This window comes from Passer domesticus, chromosome 3 (genome assembly GCF_036417665.1).
Source record: "Passer domesticus isolate bPasDom1 chromosome 3, bPasDom1.hap1, whole genome shotgun sequence".
In the NCBI taxonomy this organism is placed as follows: domain Eukaryota; kingdom Metazoa; phylum Chordata; class Aves; order Passeriformes; family Passeridae; genus Passer; species Passer domesticus.
In genome coordinates, this window is record NC_087476.1 from 54716054 (window position 1) to 54732029 (window position 15976).

At 38.7% G+C, this 15976-nt stretch overlaps 1 protein-coding gene across 9 annotated transcripts in view; it reads left to right on the forward strand.

The window, feature by feature from the left end:
- Positions 1-15976, forward strand: part of L3MBTL3 (L3MBTL histone methyl-lysine binding protein 3) — a 78130-nt gene that overhangs the window by 16714 nt on the left and 45440 nt on the right. For all 9 annotated transcript variants that reach the window (XM_064413139.1, XM_064413140.1, XM_064413141.1 and 6 more), the window contains exons 3-8: positions 5881-5992; positions 8136-8295; positions 9275-9413; positions 10682-10766; positions 12913-13004; positions 15475-15579. In XM_064413139.1, coding sequence (XP_064269209.1) covers positions 5881-5992; positions 8136-8295; positions 9275-9413; positions 10682-10766; positions 12913-13004; positions 15475-15579 — 693 coding nt within the window. The remainder of the gene's footprint in view (positions 1-5880; positions 5993-8135; positions 8296-9274; positions 9414-10681; positions 10767-12912; positions 13005-15474; positions 15580-15976) is intronic.

Consider the following 15976-nt stretch of genomic DNA (forward strand, 5'->3'; position numbering starts at 1 on the left):
GAAGCATCTTAAAATCAGTCCAAGATTGGTGGAAGTGCTTGCCTTTCTTGCTGACAACATCTTTCCAGTGAGAGTGGGTCTGGCCTTGCCCCTCAGTCGTGGTGAGGAATTTAATTTCTGCTGACTGTGATTTAGGGAGCCCTAGATACCCTGTGATCCCGCTTAAGTTTGTCTTTTGCCATACTTTCAGAGTAGCAGTGTGCAGGCAGGCTCCTTTCTCATGACTGAAGAAGCAGAATTGGCAGGTGCAGGAGCAGCACATTTCCCCAATATTCTCTGTCCCTAAAAGAGTCAAAATTTTGTGACAAGTGTAAGGGGTCATGTGCTTACTGAGTGCTTTAAAATAAGCTGGGAGCAGAGTACTCAGAAGGATGAAGAGCTACCAAACGGAGAGTTTTTTCTTTTGTAAGTGGCTGAGAACAGAGATTTTGTTTCAGGAGTTACTTTACACTGTATTGTAACAGTAATTGCTCGAGTGCCTAAAGCTTTTTTAGATACGTGTTCTTTGTTGTACATAGGGGTTTTTTAAAAAAGAAAATAAACAGTCATTCTGCTTTCAAACCATGCAGAGTAAATAAGACTGGCTTTGCTGCTTGAAGAAAGAGTATAAAAATACCAACAGCTGCCTCATTTTGCTGAATGCTATTCAGCCCTTGCCTGGGGCAGGGGTTCTGTGGAAAAAGTAGTATGTGATTGTGCATGTAAAGAGTGTATCACACACACAGGGAAGAGGGTACTGGCTGAATGGACAAACTCTGGCATTTAATAACTTATCCAACTTAAGTAATATGTTAAAAATAGTTCAGCATGTAACTGAATGTTCAGGATGTCGTTGGACAATTCAATGGTGACAGGCAATTCCTTCACTTTAAAAAGACTGTAAAATGCCAGGAAAGCTCTGATTTATTTGAGGAGTCCCACTGAAACCACTGTGACTAAATAGGGATGATAACTTTTTTCTAGCTCAAGATCAGTGTAGTTCTTGTATCACTGAAGTCCCAGGTGTCAGACTTCTTGACAAACTGCTGTGGAATTCTGCTACTTTAAGCTTAGCTACTTCATAGGCATTAAGAGTATTGAACATTTACTCAATTTACTTGTGGTTTGGATATTAAAATCTTTGCAGATTTCTTCTGAGAGTGTCCACAGTCACTGTTGTGGTGTCAAGATATGTTTTGTTGCTGAAGTTGCTGTCAGAACGCAGCAACAATTGTCTTTATTGCAATGAACTCTTTGTCCTTGTCTTGCCCAGTAGATGGTGGTGTTGGCTGATTTTTCTAATTTATTTTAAAGCTGTGCATTAACATATGTGGAGGTTTTGTTCTTTTGTTTTTCTTTGCACTTCAATTGTTCTTCCTTTTTTTTTTGTCTGTCATTCCAAATAATAATTTTACCATATATAAAACAATAGCAACTTTTATTCTGATTTGATACCTGTGGGAACTGATGAGATCTTTTACATTCTGAAGAGGGCGCAAGCAACAGCAAACATAGATAGTTTGATCTGTGTTGCTCTGAACTGGACACATGTAACAGTGGGGACTTAATTTGAAACTAGAATGTATGCATTTGCTCCCAACAGGTTTGAGTTTTTAAGAATTAATCTACAATATGATAGACATTTTGCATTGTTTGTGATTTTTGTTCATCTCACAGAGAAACAAATGCTCAAGACTACTTCTATGAAATGTGGAAAAGAGAACTGAAAGCCCTTTTAGCATTCAGTTAGCCCTATATAAAACCACAGTGTCTTCCAGCCATCAGGGTAAGGCAAAGAACTTCCATTAGAAATGGAAATTCTCTAAACCCACTGGAGTTACGCTTTGTCACGTTCCCTGGGATTTCCATGGTTCAGTGTAGCACATGGTGGACGAAGAATGACAGGCTAAAAAGGAAGACAGAGAATATTTTCATAAGAGCAGAAGGACCATATGCTTAGCACAATAAAATTGAGTTTGAGGAGGTACATAATTCCTTGCTCTATCATATACCAAGAGAGTAAGTGTTGGGGTACTACAGCCATGTAATCCATAGGATGATGTCCCTTAAGAAAAAATAGGTACAAACTGACAATGAATACGTGGAAATTAAAATATAAAAGGAAGTTTTTCAAGAAAGAAATTAATGAATTTTTAGGTTCACTGGTAACAGAAAACATGTCTGTTTCCAAAACATTTATGAAATATTTTGGGTGATACTATTGCTTGTAGTAGACAAAGGCTTCATATCAGTGGCTTATGCTACTTGCTTCAGTCCTGTGTAAATTTTCAAACAATTTTAAGTTTTTGGAAAATGTCTAATGAAAGCAGTTTTGGTCCCAATAGAAAAACTTAGCAGGTGGATGCACAGGAATGGTTCAGAAAGTATTGATAATGTTTGATTATTATTTATTTATGCCTTGGATTCCCTCAATTATCTATTGAATTAATATTAAAATCTTCCTGGGAGTAAAATCAACAGTCATAAAAACTGAAGTTTTAGTATATCAAGGCATCATTTCCCAAAACCATGAAAATGTATCTCAGCTCTGAGTGGAAGGCATCTCTAATGGTGTTTAATTGGAAGCTACTGTTCTTGATCCTTGTGGAAACTGCAGACAAGGCAGCTGAGTGAGTTCTGTGTTGTAGACTTACCTGTTAGGAGCTGGACTCTTCCTGCCAGCTCAGTTACAATATGTTTGCATTAAAAGAATTGCAGTTACTTGAGCATGTGTATTTTTGCCCTCATTGCTGGCCTGTACATGAAACTTTGGAAGTTAAATTTCCTATCCAGATCTAATTTGTTCAGGAAAGCTCTTGAGGTTTCTTTCTCTTCTCTGTTGCTGTCTGATCTTTTAGGACCATTGGCTTCATAGCACCGTTAGAGATTACTTAAAATTTGCAAACAGGCATTTGACAAAAGTCAAGTGGATTGAAGTTATACACAATTAGCCTTATAATTTATTATCTTTAAAACATTGAAGTGACAAAAATCAGTCCTTTTTGTGAGTTTATTTGTTAAGTGCTTGGTTATGGCCTTTGTTTCCATCAAGGGGAGTTTCACTGTTTGATGCAATGAAGGCAGATTTAAAGGAAATCCCTTTATCCAATGCAAATTTCTGTATTCACTTAAGGAGTTTTGTGACTTGAAAACAAATTTTTACTTCTCAGAAAGCTATGGATCCATCCTCAGAAGTTGGCTTAATGGCACTGTCACCTGCTGTGACATTTCAAACTGTCAAGACACCTAGGAAAGTGTCTGGGAGGACTGCCCTTACTGTATTTTGGCTTGGAGGAAATACTATGATGAAACCTTTACTCTTTAGTTTTCTGTTGCCTACACTCTTAAGTAGAAGAGGCTTACAAATGTGTTGAATTTTTTCATAGGCACATAAACCACCATTAATCTAGATCCTTTTTTGTCATGCTTCCAGCAGTATACACTAGTTGGCATGTTGCTCTGGCAGCTCTTATCCTGTGATGACTTTGTGCAGCATGCTGCTTTGTACATCTATTTATCCTCCTTTTAAGCAGTTAACCTTTGTCACAAGCTGTTCATGTCTTTTTCTCCCCAGCTAAAACCAGAGGTTACTTCCCAAGTCTGAGGTATTGTTCTGGTTAGCCACAAAGAGCTTGGTGTATACATTTGTGCTGATTCGGGAGTGAGAGCAGTCATGAATTCAAGTTTGCCTCCAAACAGGAGCTGGAGGCCTCTGACACCGGGAAAGGCAAGGCTGCAGGCAAAGCCAGAAGTTACAGTGATCAGTGAGGCAGTGCCCAGTTGGACTGTTGTGCCCTCCTGCCTGCTAAGGCAGTGGCAAGTTGTCACTCCCCGTCATTGAGACCATCTGATCATGCTTGCCTGGCTTTGAGGAGCTCCTTGAGGAGCTTTTCTTTAATGGTTCAGATCTTGCTGCTGTTAACAGCCTCCAGGGAAAGAGTGGCTGGGAGCTGCCTTACCTGCAGTCATCTGTCTTCCATTGTTTGGTGCTACCAGTGAGCAGTGAGCCCTCTGGAGCCAGAAGGGCTGGCAGGTCACTGCACTACCTGGGGGGATGTCCTTGCATTCCACAGTAGGCCCCTGCTGGAGGAAGAACATGTGTGTGGTGTCAGGGCTGGCCATTGATTGAACCATGCAGAAACATCCCAGGTATTTAGGTGTCCCAGGACTGTTCAGAAACACCTTTGGTGCATGAATCTTCCAGCTGACACTGTATGAAGGTGTGGGAGAGTGTTTCGAAGAGCTGCTCAGTAACCTCCCTGTGCCCAGCCTGCAGGTGTCTTGGCTCATGTTCACAGCTTGCCTGCTGTGAGACAGCTCTTGCAGAGTTGGAGCTCTTGAAAGCGAGGAAGGTTTTCCCTCTGACATCCACCTGTTGCAGAGACAGCACAGCACAAATAGCAAAAATGAGCCTAACCAAAATAGGAACAAGACTGAGTGCGTAAGTCAGCTGTAAGACTTCTGAATAGTAACTCTGTTGCTTTTCTATGGTTGGAACAGCATGAATGTCTCTCCACAAACTGAAGCATCAGCACGTGGTGTTTAGTGCATTTGGTTGCCTTTCAAAGTTGAACTCATGGTGTTTCAGTCCAGATGGATTTATCAGCAGTTTGTCCATGTTTTCATATCTGTTGTGAGCACAGCTGATCAGAAGCAAAAATCTTAGCTCCAGACATCTTATGCTTGTGTGAGGGCCTCTTCTTCCTTTCCTTCCCCCCAGCTTATTTCTTAGCTGTTCACATTCCTTAGGGCTGGAAGGACTGTATTAGTGAAAGCACACTTTATATGTGTATGAATATGGGGGTCACCTTTGCTTGCAGCCAGAAAGGCTTATTTTCAGTACTGTACTGTGGCAGGGTCCAAAGTGAGGGGCTGTGATGTGTTCAACAGCCTCTGGAGGCACAGAAAGGGTCAGTGTAGTGCCAGGCAATTGTTCCTGTTCTCATTTTCACAAGGTAAAGTTGCCTGACCAGAGAAAAAGAAATAGGCTTCGTGCTATGGCCTTGAAGCAATATCCTCTCTGGTGGATGCTGGGGAGCTTTGAAGGACTCTCTCAGATGTAATTTTCCCTGTAGAAAGCTGTTGGTAAGAGCACCACACTGATAAAGACCTGTTCTCTGTGGCAAGGGCACCCCTTCACTGTTCAGAGCAGGCACAAAACACTGCCTTGAGCTAAACCCATGTCACCAGCTGGGCTTGCAAACCACGTAGTGACTGGGAAGCAGAATTATTTTCATGTGGTAGTGCTGTAATCACTACAGCATTGGGAAGAAACTTTTCTTCTGGCAGCAGGACGGCTCTAACTCGCAGTGCTGCAGTGTAAGCACAGCATGTGGGGCATTGTTGAGCCTTGTGTCTGGCTGACAGTAATATCACATTCAGCGTGTAATTAAACACCTCATAAACTGCCTTGAGATGTTTGTTTATGTGTGCTTTTTAATGGAGAAGTACTGTGTTTTCAGAGGATGCTGAAATTTCTGTACTCTGTGAAGCATTTGGTGTGTGATGTTCATTCAGCTCCCTTGTCCTCAGAAAGAATACTCGCTGTCTGGAGTGTGTTATTTTGCTGGCAATGAAAAACATATGGTATGGGGATGTTCCCATGAATGTGTGTTACTGATTTGGTTTTTTTTCTTTAATATGTGTGTGTAAGTTAGATATTGGAGACATCTGTATCAGTATCTATTGCAAATTAATATTTACAGATATCAAAATGAATTCACATTTGGCTTGATCAAAACAAGAATGGCTTGTTTTGAATTCCATGGGGATAAGCAGAAACACATAGAAAACAGGCAATGTGATGACGACACCATGTAAAAACTATATTGAATAGAAGATACTTCAAGAGACCTCCAGTAAATTTTTACTATGCTCTGTGCCATTTGTTTTGTCTTACAGTTTAGAGTCAATGAATTTGGGGCCCTGGAAGTAATTACAGATGAAACTGAGATGGAAAGTGTTAAAAAGGCAACTGCTACCACAACCTGGATGGTTCCAACTGCTCAAGAAGGTCAGTTAAGAAGCAGTAAACATTTTCTGTGGTAGACTGTAGTTTCTTTAATGCATCAACTTTCCTTAAAGCTTGCATCCAAAGTAAAAAAAAACAAAACAAAAAAACAAAACAATTTACTTGCTTTAATGGGCAAAGTATCTCTGATGAAGTAACCTGTTTCTTGGGATATAAATTACTGTGAAAATAAATTCATTTCAATTTATAATTCCACTGTTAAACATCTGAAGTTTAATTACAGCCACATTTTTTTCCTTACAGTAATTTTCTCTAAATTTAGAATTGGTATTTTCCCTCTATTTAAATTGCAAAATAGTGAATTTCTTTTAATTATTGAGAATTTAAAATTTTAAATTATAGAATTTTTTGTTGAGCTGGTTCTCCCAGGCTGCCCACAGACTTTGCTAACAGCCTAGAGTTGATTTGTGCACTGCAAACTGCCTTGGTGTGGTCAGCACAGCTGCCACCACCGATGTCAATGTTAGATGTGCGGTGTGTACCCCCACAGATGCCTTGTTCCTGCCAACCATGCTTTTTTTGCAGCATTAAAATCAATCTGCAGTAATGGCTAATGTTTATCTTGAATGGTGAAATTCTTAGAGTTGTAGTATCTATCTACCAGATAAAGTGTTTCCTGGATTTAAAATTCTGAAGAAGCACCTGTTTTGTTCAAGTTGGTTTACATGGTCATAAATCACTGCAATCTTTTTACACTGACTCCAGTAATGATGGAGTAGCGTGAAAGAGAATATCACAACTGATTTTGTGATTATTTACAACTACCTAGTTTTTTTCCTTGTTGGTATTACATTTTATCAATTTTCTTTTAAAATATGTATTCTGTAAGCCCTTTGAAAAGCAGACATCACAATTTTTGTTTCATAATCCTCCCTATAAGCATGAGAAGTGAGTGAGAGCTTTCCTTTGCTGCTCCCTCACCGTTAGTTCATAATTGTCATGTGGGACATTAACACTGGTAGGAAAGTGGTTTGGGCCCCCCTTGAGGTCTGAAGCTGCAGACCCCTGTTAATGTGTTCTTTAGCAAGGCTGTGATAGTTAATTTGGGTTTCAAATCTGCGATGAGAGTAGCATCATGTGACAGTGTAGTAACACAACAGGTTCTCTGCTCAGACTGAGAGATCAGTTACTGACAGCAGCTGCATTCCCTCCAGTCTGACAAACTTAAACAAAAACTTGTGTTTCTACTGAATTGAACTCTTTTTATGGACATGTAGAGGTATTGAGTAAGCATTCTGCTACTACCCTACGCCATCCTTGATTAATTTAGTGCTCCCCAAAAGTAAAAACTGCTAAAATTTTCTGTTGTGAGAATAAATAGTTGTTTTGAACCACTTATGATGTTGCTGTGTAGATATAACATACATTATATATTCTTCTGGGGGAGGTAGCCTGCATACAAGAGTTCATTTGACTCTGCTTTCAAAGACAGTACAGTGCTTAAGCAACATAAATAGTCTGTGACCTGAAGTTTGCCTTTTGGGGAGGTACAAAGACATCAACCTGCTCTAGAGGCTGGAGTACTTGACAGTGCTTCATACTTCCTTGTGAGGGAAAGTAACAGCACTCTCTCCTACATATAGCCTCTCCTAGGCTCTATGTGGGGAAATTTCAGTTTAGGATCAGTTTAGTCTTTGCTACAAGTTCAGTGATGTTTCACTTCTGGTGGACCTCAGGCAGGTTGAGCAGTAGCTGCTGCTAGAGACTGCAGACTGTAGTCAGCTATTTGCTTCCAGAAATAATTTCACCTAATGAAAAGATACTCACCTCAACCTTTTTCTCCCAAATTTAGGTATAGGCATATCAGCAAGAGATGAGGTCATGGATTCTGAGTGGTGATAACTCTGTGGGCAGTCAGTGCCTGTCACAAAATGCAGTCCTTCCACAAGTAGCCACATCAAGCTGTGACTGAACCATAGAATAGTGGTTCCTCTCTCCTATTGCAGTGTGAAAACCTGACTTGCTTGTCAGCAATGTGGACCTCATACAAACACTAATTCCTACTTGTTCATTCTGACAAGAGTGGTGTGGCTGATGTTTTTCTGTTTGCTTGGCAAGGCCTGCTAAGGATATTTGGGAATGTATCACCTCCACCTAAGTGAAGTTAACTTTTGTCGTTGTGCAGCCTTTTCAGAAAAGACAGGGATCCCCACCAGGTTGAAGGAAACTGCAAAAGTGGATGGACTTGTTTTCTGTGAAAACTGTTACCGCTATGGTTCCATAGAAGAATTTGTTCCTGAAGGGAAATTTTGCAGCCAGAAATGTGCCCAGCAAGTAAAAAACAAGTAGGTGCTATAACAAAGCATAGAAACAAAGAATTTGTCATAAATGCAGCACAAGAGTGAAGTGATGGGATAAAATGTTCATGGTGAGGCAGAGGGAGGTATTAAGCAGACAAGTTTCAGTGTCACCATTGGTTTATAATGTTCTTTCACTGTTTTTTGTGTAAATGCCTTAACAACATTTGGTTTTGTCTAACACTGGCATTGAAGGCAGTCTTTTTTACTTAGTGTGCTGTGTTCTACTGTCAGATGCAAGCAGTAAAACAGTCTATGGGATGTATGAATCAGTGTCAGACTCCCACCCTGTTTCAGTCATTGGAATTAAGATAATCAGTAATGAGATGGTTGGGGTGGTAAGTTAATTATAATTAAGTGCAAGAGCTGTTTTATAGTTGACAGTGAGTGAAAACATGAGCATACTGCAGTTTCTCAGCTCCTTTTTTTTCAGTTAGTGCATTTCATCTCATCATAAAAGCATGTTTGTGTCAGTGTGTCCATTTTGTATTGCATATTGCTAGATTATGGCAGTTTTAAACATTTATGATTTTGGACATTTGCCTTCATTTTAGCTAATTGCTTCAAAGTTTTCTGTTCTGATTTCTTGTTTAGCAATTTGTACAGTCACATACCAGCTTTCTCCAATTGGATTTGTCAGACTTAACAATTACCTGTGCCTTCCTCTCTCTAAACTGCCCTGCAGTCCTAAACATTTCACAGTTTGCTTCTCCGAGAGACTTGATGGTACATGAAAAAAGACACACTGTTTAAAACATGTAAAACTTGTTCAGCATAAGCTGACAGCTTTCCTTTTACAGTTGCTATTGTGTGTCTCTCAGATTAATTCTTTTGACAGACTTAATTTTCTGTAGTATTTCTAAGAATATATTCAGTGTAATACTATGGGACCCACACACTTGCTTTTTTACTGGTTTTATGAATATGAGAAGTGAAATAATATTGGCTTTGTGTCATTCTGTGATAGAGAACCAAAGGAGGAAAATCCCAGCATGGAATGCAATGGGGAGGATGATTCTAAAGGCATTCGGAAAAGAAAAGCAAAAGTATCTCTCAAAGAAGAACCCCGGGATAATGGGGAGAAGAAGGAGAATCCAGATGAAATTGTTAGTATGCATCATAAACCCATTCCTGCAAGTATTTGGGTGGGAGTTTTGCCTTGTATTGCAATGTCAGTAGCTCCATCAGTCCACAAAGAAAAGAGGCTTCATCACTCTGTCAGAGCCACAATAAGTAGTTGTTTCGTTTGCCAATTTAATTATGCCTCTGCAGTAAATTGTAATTATTGACAATTAATTGATAAAAGCTAGTTTTGGTCTCTTTCCCCTGCTTTTTAAAGAGCAGAACAAAAAGAATTTAAAGGAAAAATGATCCTAACATTGACTTGACATGTCTTCAGCATGGAAAAACAGGAGTACACGTTTCCCAACACCCCTGTTATTTTGTCATTGTGCACATGAATAAATAACTATAGACCAATAATTTATTTACAAAGAAAGCTATGCTACAGTTAAGAAGGGAATACTTTGGATTTTCTTAGTGTAATTTGCCTTTAAAAATCATAGCCCAAAAATTGTTTTGCTTTTGTGTTGCAGTGTAATTTGCTTTGGGGCACCTTTTGGGTTTTTTTTCCTTTTGTATTTATTCTTGATTTTAGAAAAAGCTTACCCCACAGTACCTTCCCATAATGCTTGTTTTCTGTAGTATGTGTTTTCTTCCCAATAGCTGTCACACTGCTGGGGGTAGCACAGTTTTCAGGGAGAAGGGGAGAGTTCTGCAGCTACAGAATTGTCAAAAGGATGAAGACACTAGAGTTGTCAGGAGGGAATTTGCTGCTCTCCTGGATGAGTACTTACTCTGCTCATCTGCTCAGATGTTCACAAAACTGTTAATACAAAAACAGTGAAAAAATTGAAAGGATCACAGTGCCATTTTGTATTTATTAAAACAATTGTACATTTGAAAAAAAAAAACAACAAAAAACAAAGAGTAAAACTGTGAGAGGTTTTCTTTTAAATTGTTTTGGAAGCATGAACATGCCAAAGGTACTGTTATTATCGGTGTCTCAGTGGGGTCTGCTGAAGGCTTCATGATCTGTCTCTGGGTCAGGCAAGGCTGGCTGGCTGAGTGCCAAGTGGTGAGAGTCCTTCTGCCTGCCATTTTCACTGTGTTTGTTGTGATTTGTCGCTGATGGCTCACTTTGCTTCTATTAGACATCTGCATGTTTGTTTGAGGTAGAAGAGAGCTTGGTCAATAGCCATTTAAATGAAGTCACAGTTTAAACTTCAGTATCTCAACTTTTATCATGCTAGACTTCTAAGATAATGAGGTTACTGTACTTTTTGGTTTTTGTTTCTTTTTTTTTCTAATTTAGGAGGACAAACCTGAAGGAAGGATCTTGAGAGTCTCGCAGAGAGCCAGGAGGAAAAGAAAAGGGGAGATAACAGTTTTGAAACAAAGTAAGTTATATTATGAAACAAAACTCTCAACCATCAATTCTTTATGTAATAGCCTTATCTTATTGTGAATTGTCAGCATTGTTTCACAAAATTTGTATTCCCTATTGATTTTTTTTCATTACTGTAAAAAGACAGTGACAGTGTTATTTACAGCAATTTTAAGGCAGCATAGGGGAGGATCTGGTGAGTGTAAATGCAACTAATGTGCATTTTAGGTTTTTCTCTTTTCATCCCTCTAAATAGTGCCAGTATTAGAGGGAATCAGCTGCATTGAGTTCCCAGATGCTGAAACACATGTATCAAGCAGAAGTGAAAGTTTACTTTTGTTTCCTTGGGGATCAATTTTGCATCTTCATTATGTGCTGGAAATAGACATGTTTATGGAACTGTTTAGGAATAATTACTATAATCAATCCAAAGGGACATATACTGCATCAAGCAACATAATAAAACATATTTTAAATGAGTGCTGTTCTTTCAAGCTATTTGTATGATAGATAGTTTTAGGAAAAGTGGGAGAATCAGCTGCTATTATACCTCAGTGGTACACCAACCACAGACCTACATCTTGCCCTCCAGAGTGCTTCTTATGGTAGATGGGGAGACGTTAACAGAGGTTGCCAGGCCACTAATCAACACAGAACTCCAGTTAGCTCTGATGTACACCAGGCAGATGAGCTACTGGTTGAAGATGCAACAATAAATGTTATGAAACATCCCCCTCCGAAGAAAGAATCACTCCTGAGATGTTTCTACAGTTGCTTCTAAGGCTGAAGAGATAAGAATCATGTGAGACACAAGCACAAAGCTGATGCTTTGTGGAAATCACTGCTGTCCACTGACTGATTTACAAATGTCTTCTGTTGTTTTTTAAAAAAAATTATTTGGTAAAACATCAGTATAAAAGTATAAACTGGTATCAAAGACCAATTTGTATTCAGAACCAAGCACAATTAATTTCTTTAATGGAATAGATAAAAACTGGGTAAATCCCAAATAAAATTAATGTGGTCTAATAGTGTTGAGCGATTACTATCACTCTGAAATTTATTACCTTTTGGTTACATTATTGTAAGCTTTCTTCAGGAGAGTTTGGCATTACTATTGTTATTGCTCATGTTTTAATCATAAAAATGCTAAGCCAGACTGTTACTTAAAGGATTTATTTTTCCTGTGAGTAGCCCACAGTCTGGATCAAGCCAGAATCACAGTGTGGACTGTGATGAATCCTTCTGACAGTGTGAGCTTATGGTCTGAAATGCTAAGCTGCCTGTGCAGAGAAGGCATTTTAGGTGAAGATCAGTAGAGCAGAGTAGAGGTGTATGAAAGTAGATACATAACATGGCCATCTGTTCTTGAAGTTGCTGGCTATTGCTGTTGTGGAGGTAGTGCCTTATCTTCAAGGCCTGAAAACTGTGTGACTGTAGCCATTAAGATGGACTGTAAGCAATACTGCAATTACTGTGCAAGTGTTCATGCTGTGTGAAGAAACCTGAAACTGGAGGTTTCTGTCATATGCTAATGACATCCTGAGGAAAAAAAGCACTGGTGACAGTTCTGAAGACTTGCAGAAAATACTGTTAAATCACTGCCTTTCTACCCAAAACCATCAAACTACAAAGTGATAGAGTAGGTGAGAAACAGTCTGAATACTGTTAAAGAATAGGGTCTTTCAATCCTGATTTAAAAAAACTTACTATGAGCAGTATCCACTTGAAAATGCTTTCCAGTTAAAGAAGGACATGGGGGGAAAAGAAACCCCTTAAAATACTGAGCTATTTTGTGATTTGAACTCATCTTTTTACACATTTGCAAATTGTGTATCTTAATACTTCTTACGAGCAATAAAGAAAAATGTGTTGGAGCAAGACTTTGTAAGTTGTTTTTGTCACCCGAAGGAGCTTTTTCTTGTTACCATCAAGGTTTGAACTGCTGGAAATGTTTCTGGACAAACCAGGAACCTTTGTGTTCCTGGTGCCTTTCAGCCTACAGAACTTCTTTTTTCTGAAATAAGTTCTGAACAACACCATGAGTGCATTTCATAAAACGTAAATTCAAGAATGTTATGAACTTGTGTTGTGGATTTTTTTTTTCTTGAGAGCTTAACAGTTACAGAATTATTTCACTGTTTTATGCTTCTTTGTAGCTGTACCCTCTAAAGGAAGGCAAGCATGGTGTTGGGCATCCTATCTGGAGGAAGAAAGGGCCATTGCAGTGCCTACTAAGCTTTTTAAGGAGGTATGACCTTTGAAATTTAAGTCAGTCAACCAGCTAAGGTCATGAAATTCCTAGGAAATCAATAAAGAAAAATAATTTGAAGATGTTATTCTTTTCTCTGCAAAATGTGCATGATGAAAATAATGCTGTGTCCATCAGCAATTAGGAAAGCAATTATCTCTCTCTGTTTTTTCAGAGAATTCTGTTGTAGATGAGTGCTGTCAGATCAGACTGCAGAAAGCAGATGCTCTCCCAAAATCTGCTGTTCTAGCCATTCCTTCTAGTCTCTGAAGCTAAAAAATGTGATACCCACATTTTTTCATGCCATATAATTTTCTTTAAATATGTTTAGAAAGGTGGTACAAAGGTCATCTTTTGTCTTGTTGTTTTGATTATATTGCCTGTCTTCAGCTTCTGCTGACATTATATTTTGTTACTACATCAGATACTACTTTGTCTGCTTCTCCTTTTGCCTGTCGTCTGATTGGATGTCACATCATCATGTCCTGCTTGTCCTTTGCCTGCTATACTTTGTCATTTCAGTGCTTTCATTAGTGCCACTTCTCTTGCTTGGAAGAGAGCTCTGTATCCAAATCCATAAGATTTCTGTGCTGTTGTCTTCCCTTGCAAAACCTGGTGAAACATGTGAACATGTCTCAGCTGCTGTATGTTACCTTTTTTTGGACAATTCTGTTCTTACTTGTAGTCTGTTTCTTGCATCCATTTCTTTCTGTATGCTTCATACTTCAGCTGAAATCATCCCTGTAGGAATTACCTTTCAGCTTACACATGCTGTGTGATGCTGGTCTTTAATTGGTGGTTTAGTTGCTATTGAGTTAGAAAAGTGAAGAACTGGGGTTTCATTTTTCCAGAATCCACAGATTTGCAGGTGCAGGAACAACAGTCCCCTGACTATCTTCATTTGTGAAGACAGTGCTATATACTGGCTCAAAAATTAGCAAGAAAACAATCAGGATAAAGAGTGTCCTAGTGGGAAGGTAGATTTCCAAAGCATTGCTCTGCCTGTCTGAAGGCCCACGAATAGCTATGGCAGTACAAAGGCTTTGCAGGGCACTGCATAGTACTGAAGTCTGGAGTTAAGCAATGTTTCCTCCACATTGTACCTTTCTTATTCAGTGCATCTTAATTTACTAGTTTCTTTCTAAGCCTTTAGCCCCTGAGTAGTGCTTGATTTAGTGTGCAGTATTTAAAGCGTGTAGCAGAAAGAGAATTTTTAATAACACTCAGAATTGGCCAGGTAATTTTTCTGCATTTTACAGATGAACGAGCAAGCCACATAGACAGGATAAAAAAAACTCATACCAAACATCACAACCAATCATGAATCCTTGATTTCTGTTCGGATTTTGAGAATTACTCCTTTTTTCTTTTTATTTTACCATTTCAGAAGCAGTACTTTTCACTGTGCTGTTTCTTACCCTTAATTAGGAATAGTCAGGATGATGGAGGGTCCTTGCTATTTCCTTAGACCTTAGAGTGATTTCTAAGCTGTGTCTCACAAGGTTTCCCATCCTTCAAAGTAGGTGATACCTCTCTCAGTATTTGCTTTGGTACCCTTCTCTTCCCTTTGACTGCAGAGTACTGCAGTTGACTCAGGAACATGTGTCACCTAGGCAGAAACAGAAGGGAAAGGGAACGTTTAAGAAGCTTTTCCTGTGTTTTTTTTCTGTAACATAAAACTGACTGTGAATTTTCTAACCTGTGGAAAACTGTCTTCAGTTTTGTTTACTTATTTTTCTGATCTTTCCTCCAATTTAACCTTAATATCTGCTACCTTTCTTCCTCTTTAACAGAGGAAGAGATGGTTGATGATGATGCCTGCTGATTGAAAAGGTGGTTGATCCATCCTGCTTAGCCTCGTTTTCACTTTCTGTTTTTTGAAAGATATTCTTCTGGGTTCATTGTAGTGTGATGTAAGGGTAGTCATGTTCTTGTGATGTAGAAATTCTCCTGGAAGACTACATAGTCTGGGCTTAGCATGTAAAGGACAGCAAATAGGCCATCTCTACATACAGAGTGTTCCATATTTCTGCCTTTCAGTTCATCTTTCATGGCCTGAGATGTGGAACCAAAAAGGCAAAACAGAGCATTGTTGTGATTATTATAGGAATTATGACCACCAGGAAAGTGTCACTGTACAGGCTGAAAATTAAATAATTAAATTGCTAAGATATTTTACTGTCAATTAGTGAAAAAAGTTGAAGAAAAATGGTGTCATCTTTCCATTGACTCTTTTGCTAATTCTTCCTAATTTTCTTACATGCTCTCAGGTTTCAAGTCATTGTGTTTTTCAAACAATCATCAATTTCTCTTTTCCTCTCCACTTTTTGAAAACGTGAAACTTAAAGTGATTTATTAGTTCCTTCAGAAACATGAATAATAAATAATGAATGTTCTGTTCCTTGTAAAGATATTGTATCTTTCTCTGGTGTACTCTCAGAAGTATTGAAACTGCTCTTTTCCATTGCAGTATCAGTCTTTCCCATACAACAAGAATGGATTCAAGGTAGGGATGAAGCTGGAGGGCGTGGATCCTGAGCACCAGTCGATCTACTGTGTTCTCACGGTGGCTGAGGTGAGCAAGCAGCCACAGTGCTGGGTTACAGTAGAGACTGAAATGAAACAGCAGCAGCTAAAAACCCTCACTCTTACCTAACAGGCAGACAGAAACTATATGTAGGAAGATGATTTTTAAATTAATAATGCTGTACTATTTCTGCCTGATAGACATGTAAAGAATATATCCAGTGTCAATGCAGCAGTACATATATTTAACATACACAGAAAACAGTATTAGACTAGTTGGATGGTATGTGGTTTTATCTGTAATCCTGTAGTTTTTTATTTAAAATAAAAAATAAATAGAAAACAAACATGGCAACTGATACACAGCAGTTTTATAGAAGTTTGATAGTATTTGCAGTTGCTCCATTCACTGATACAAATACCTAAAAGTTTCTCATGTTGCTGTA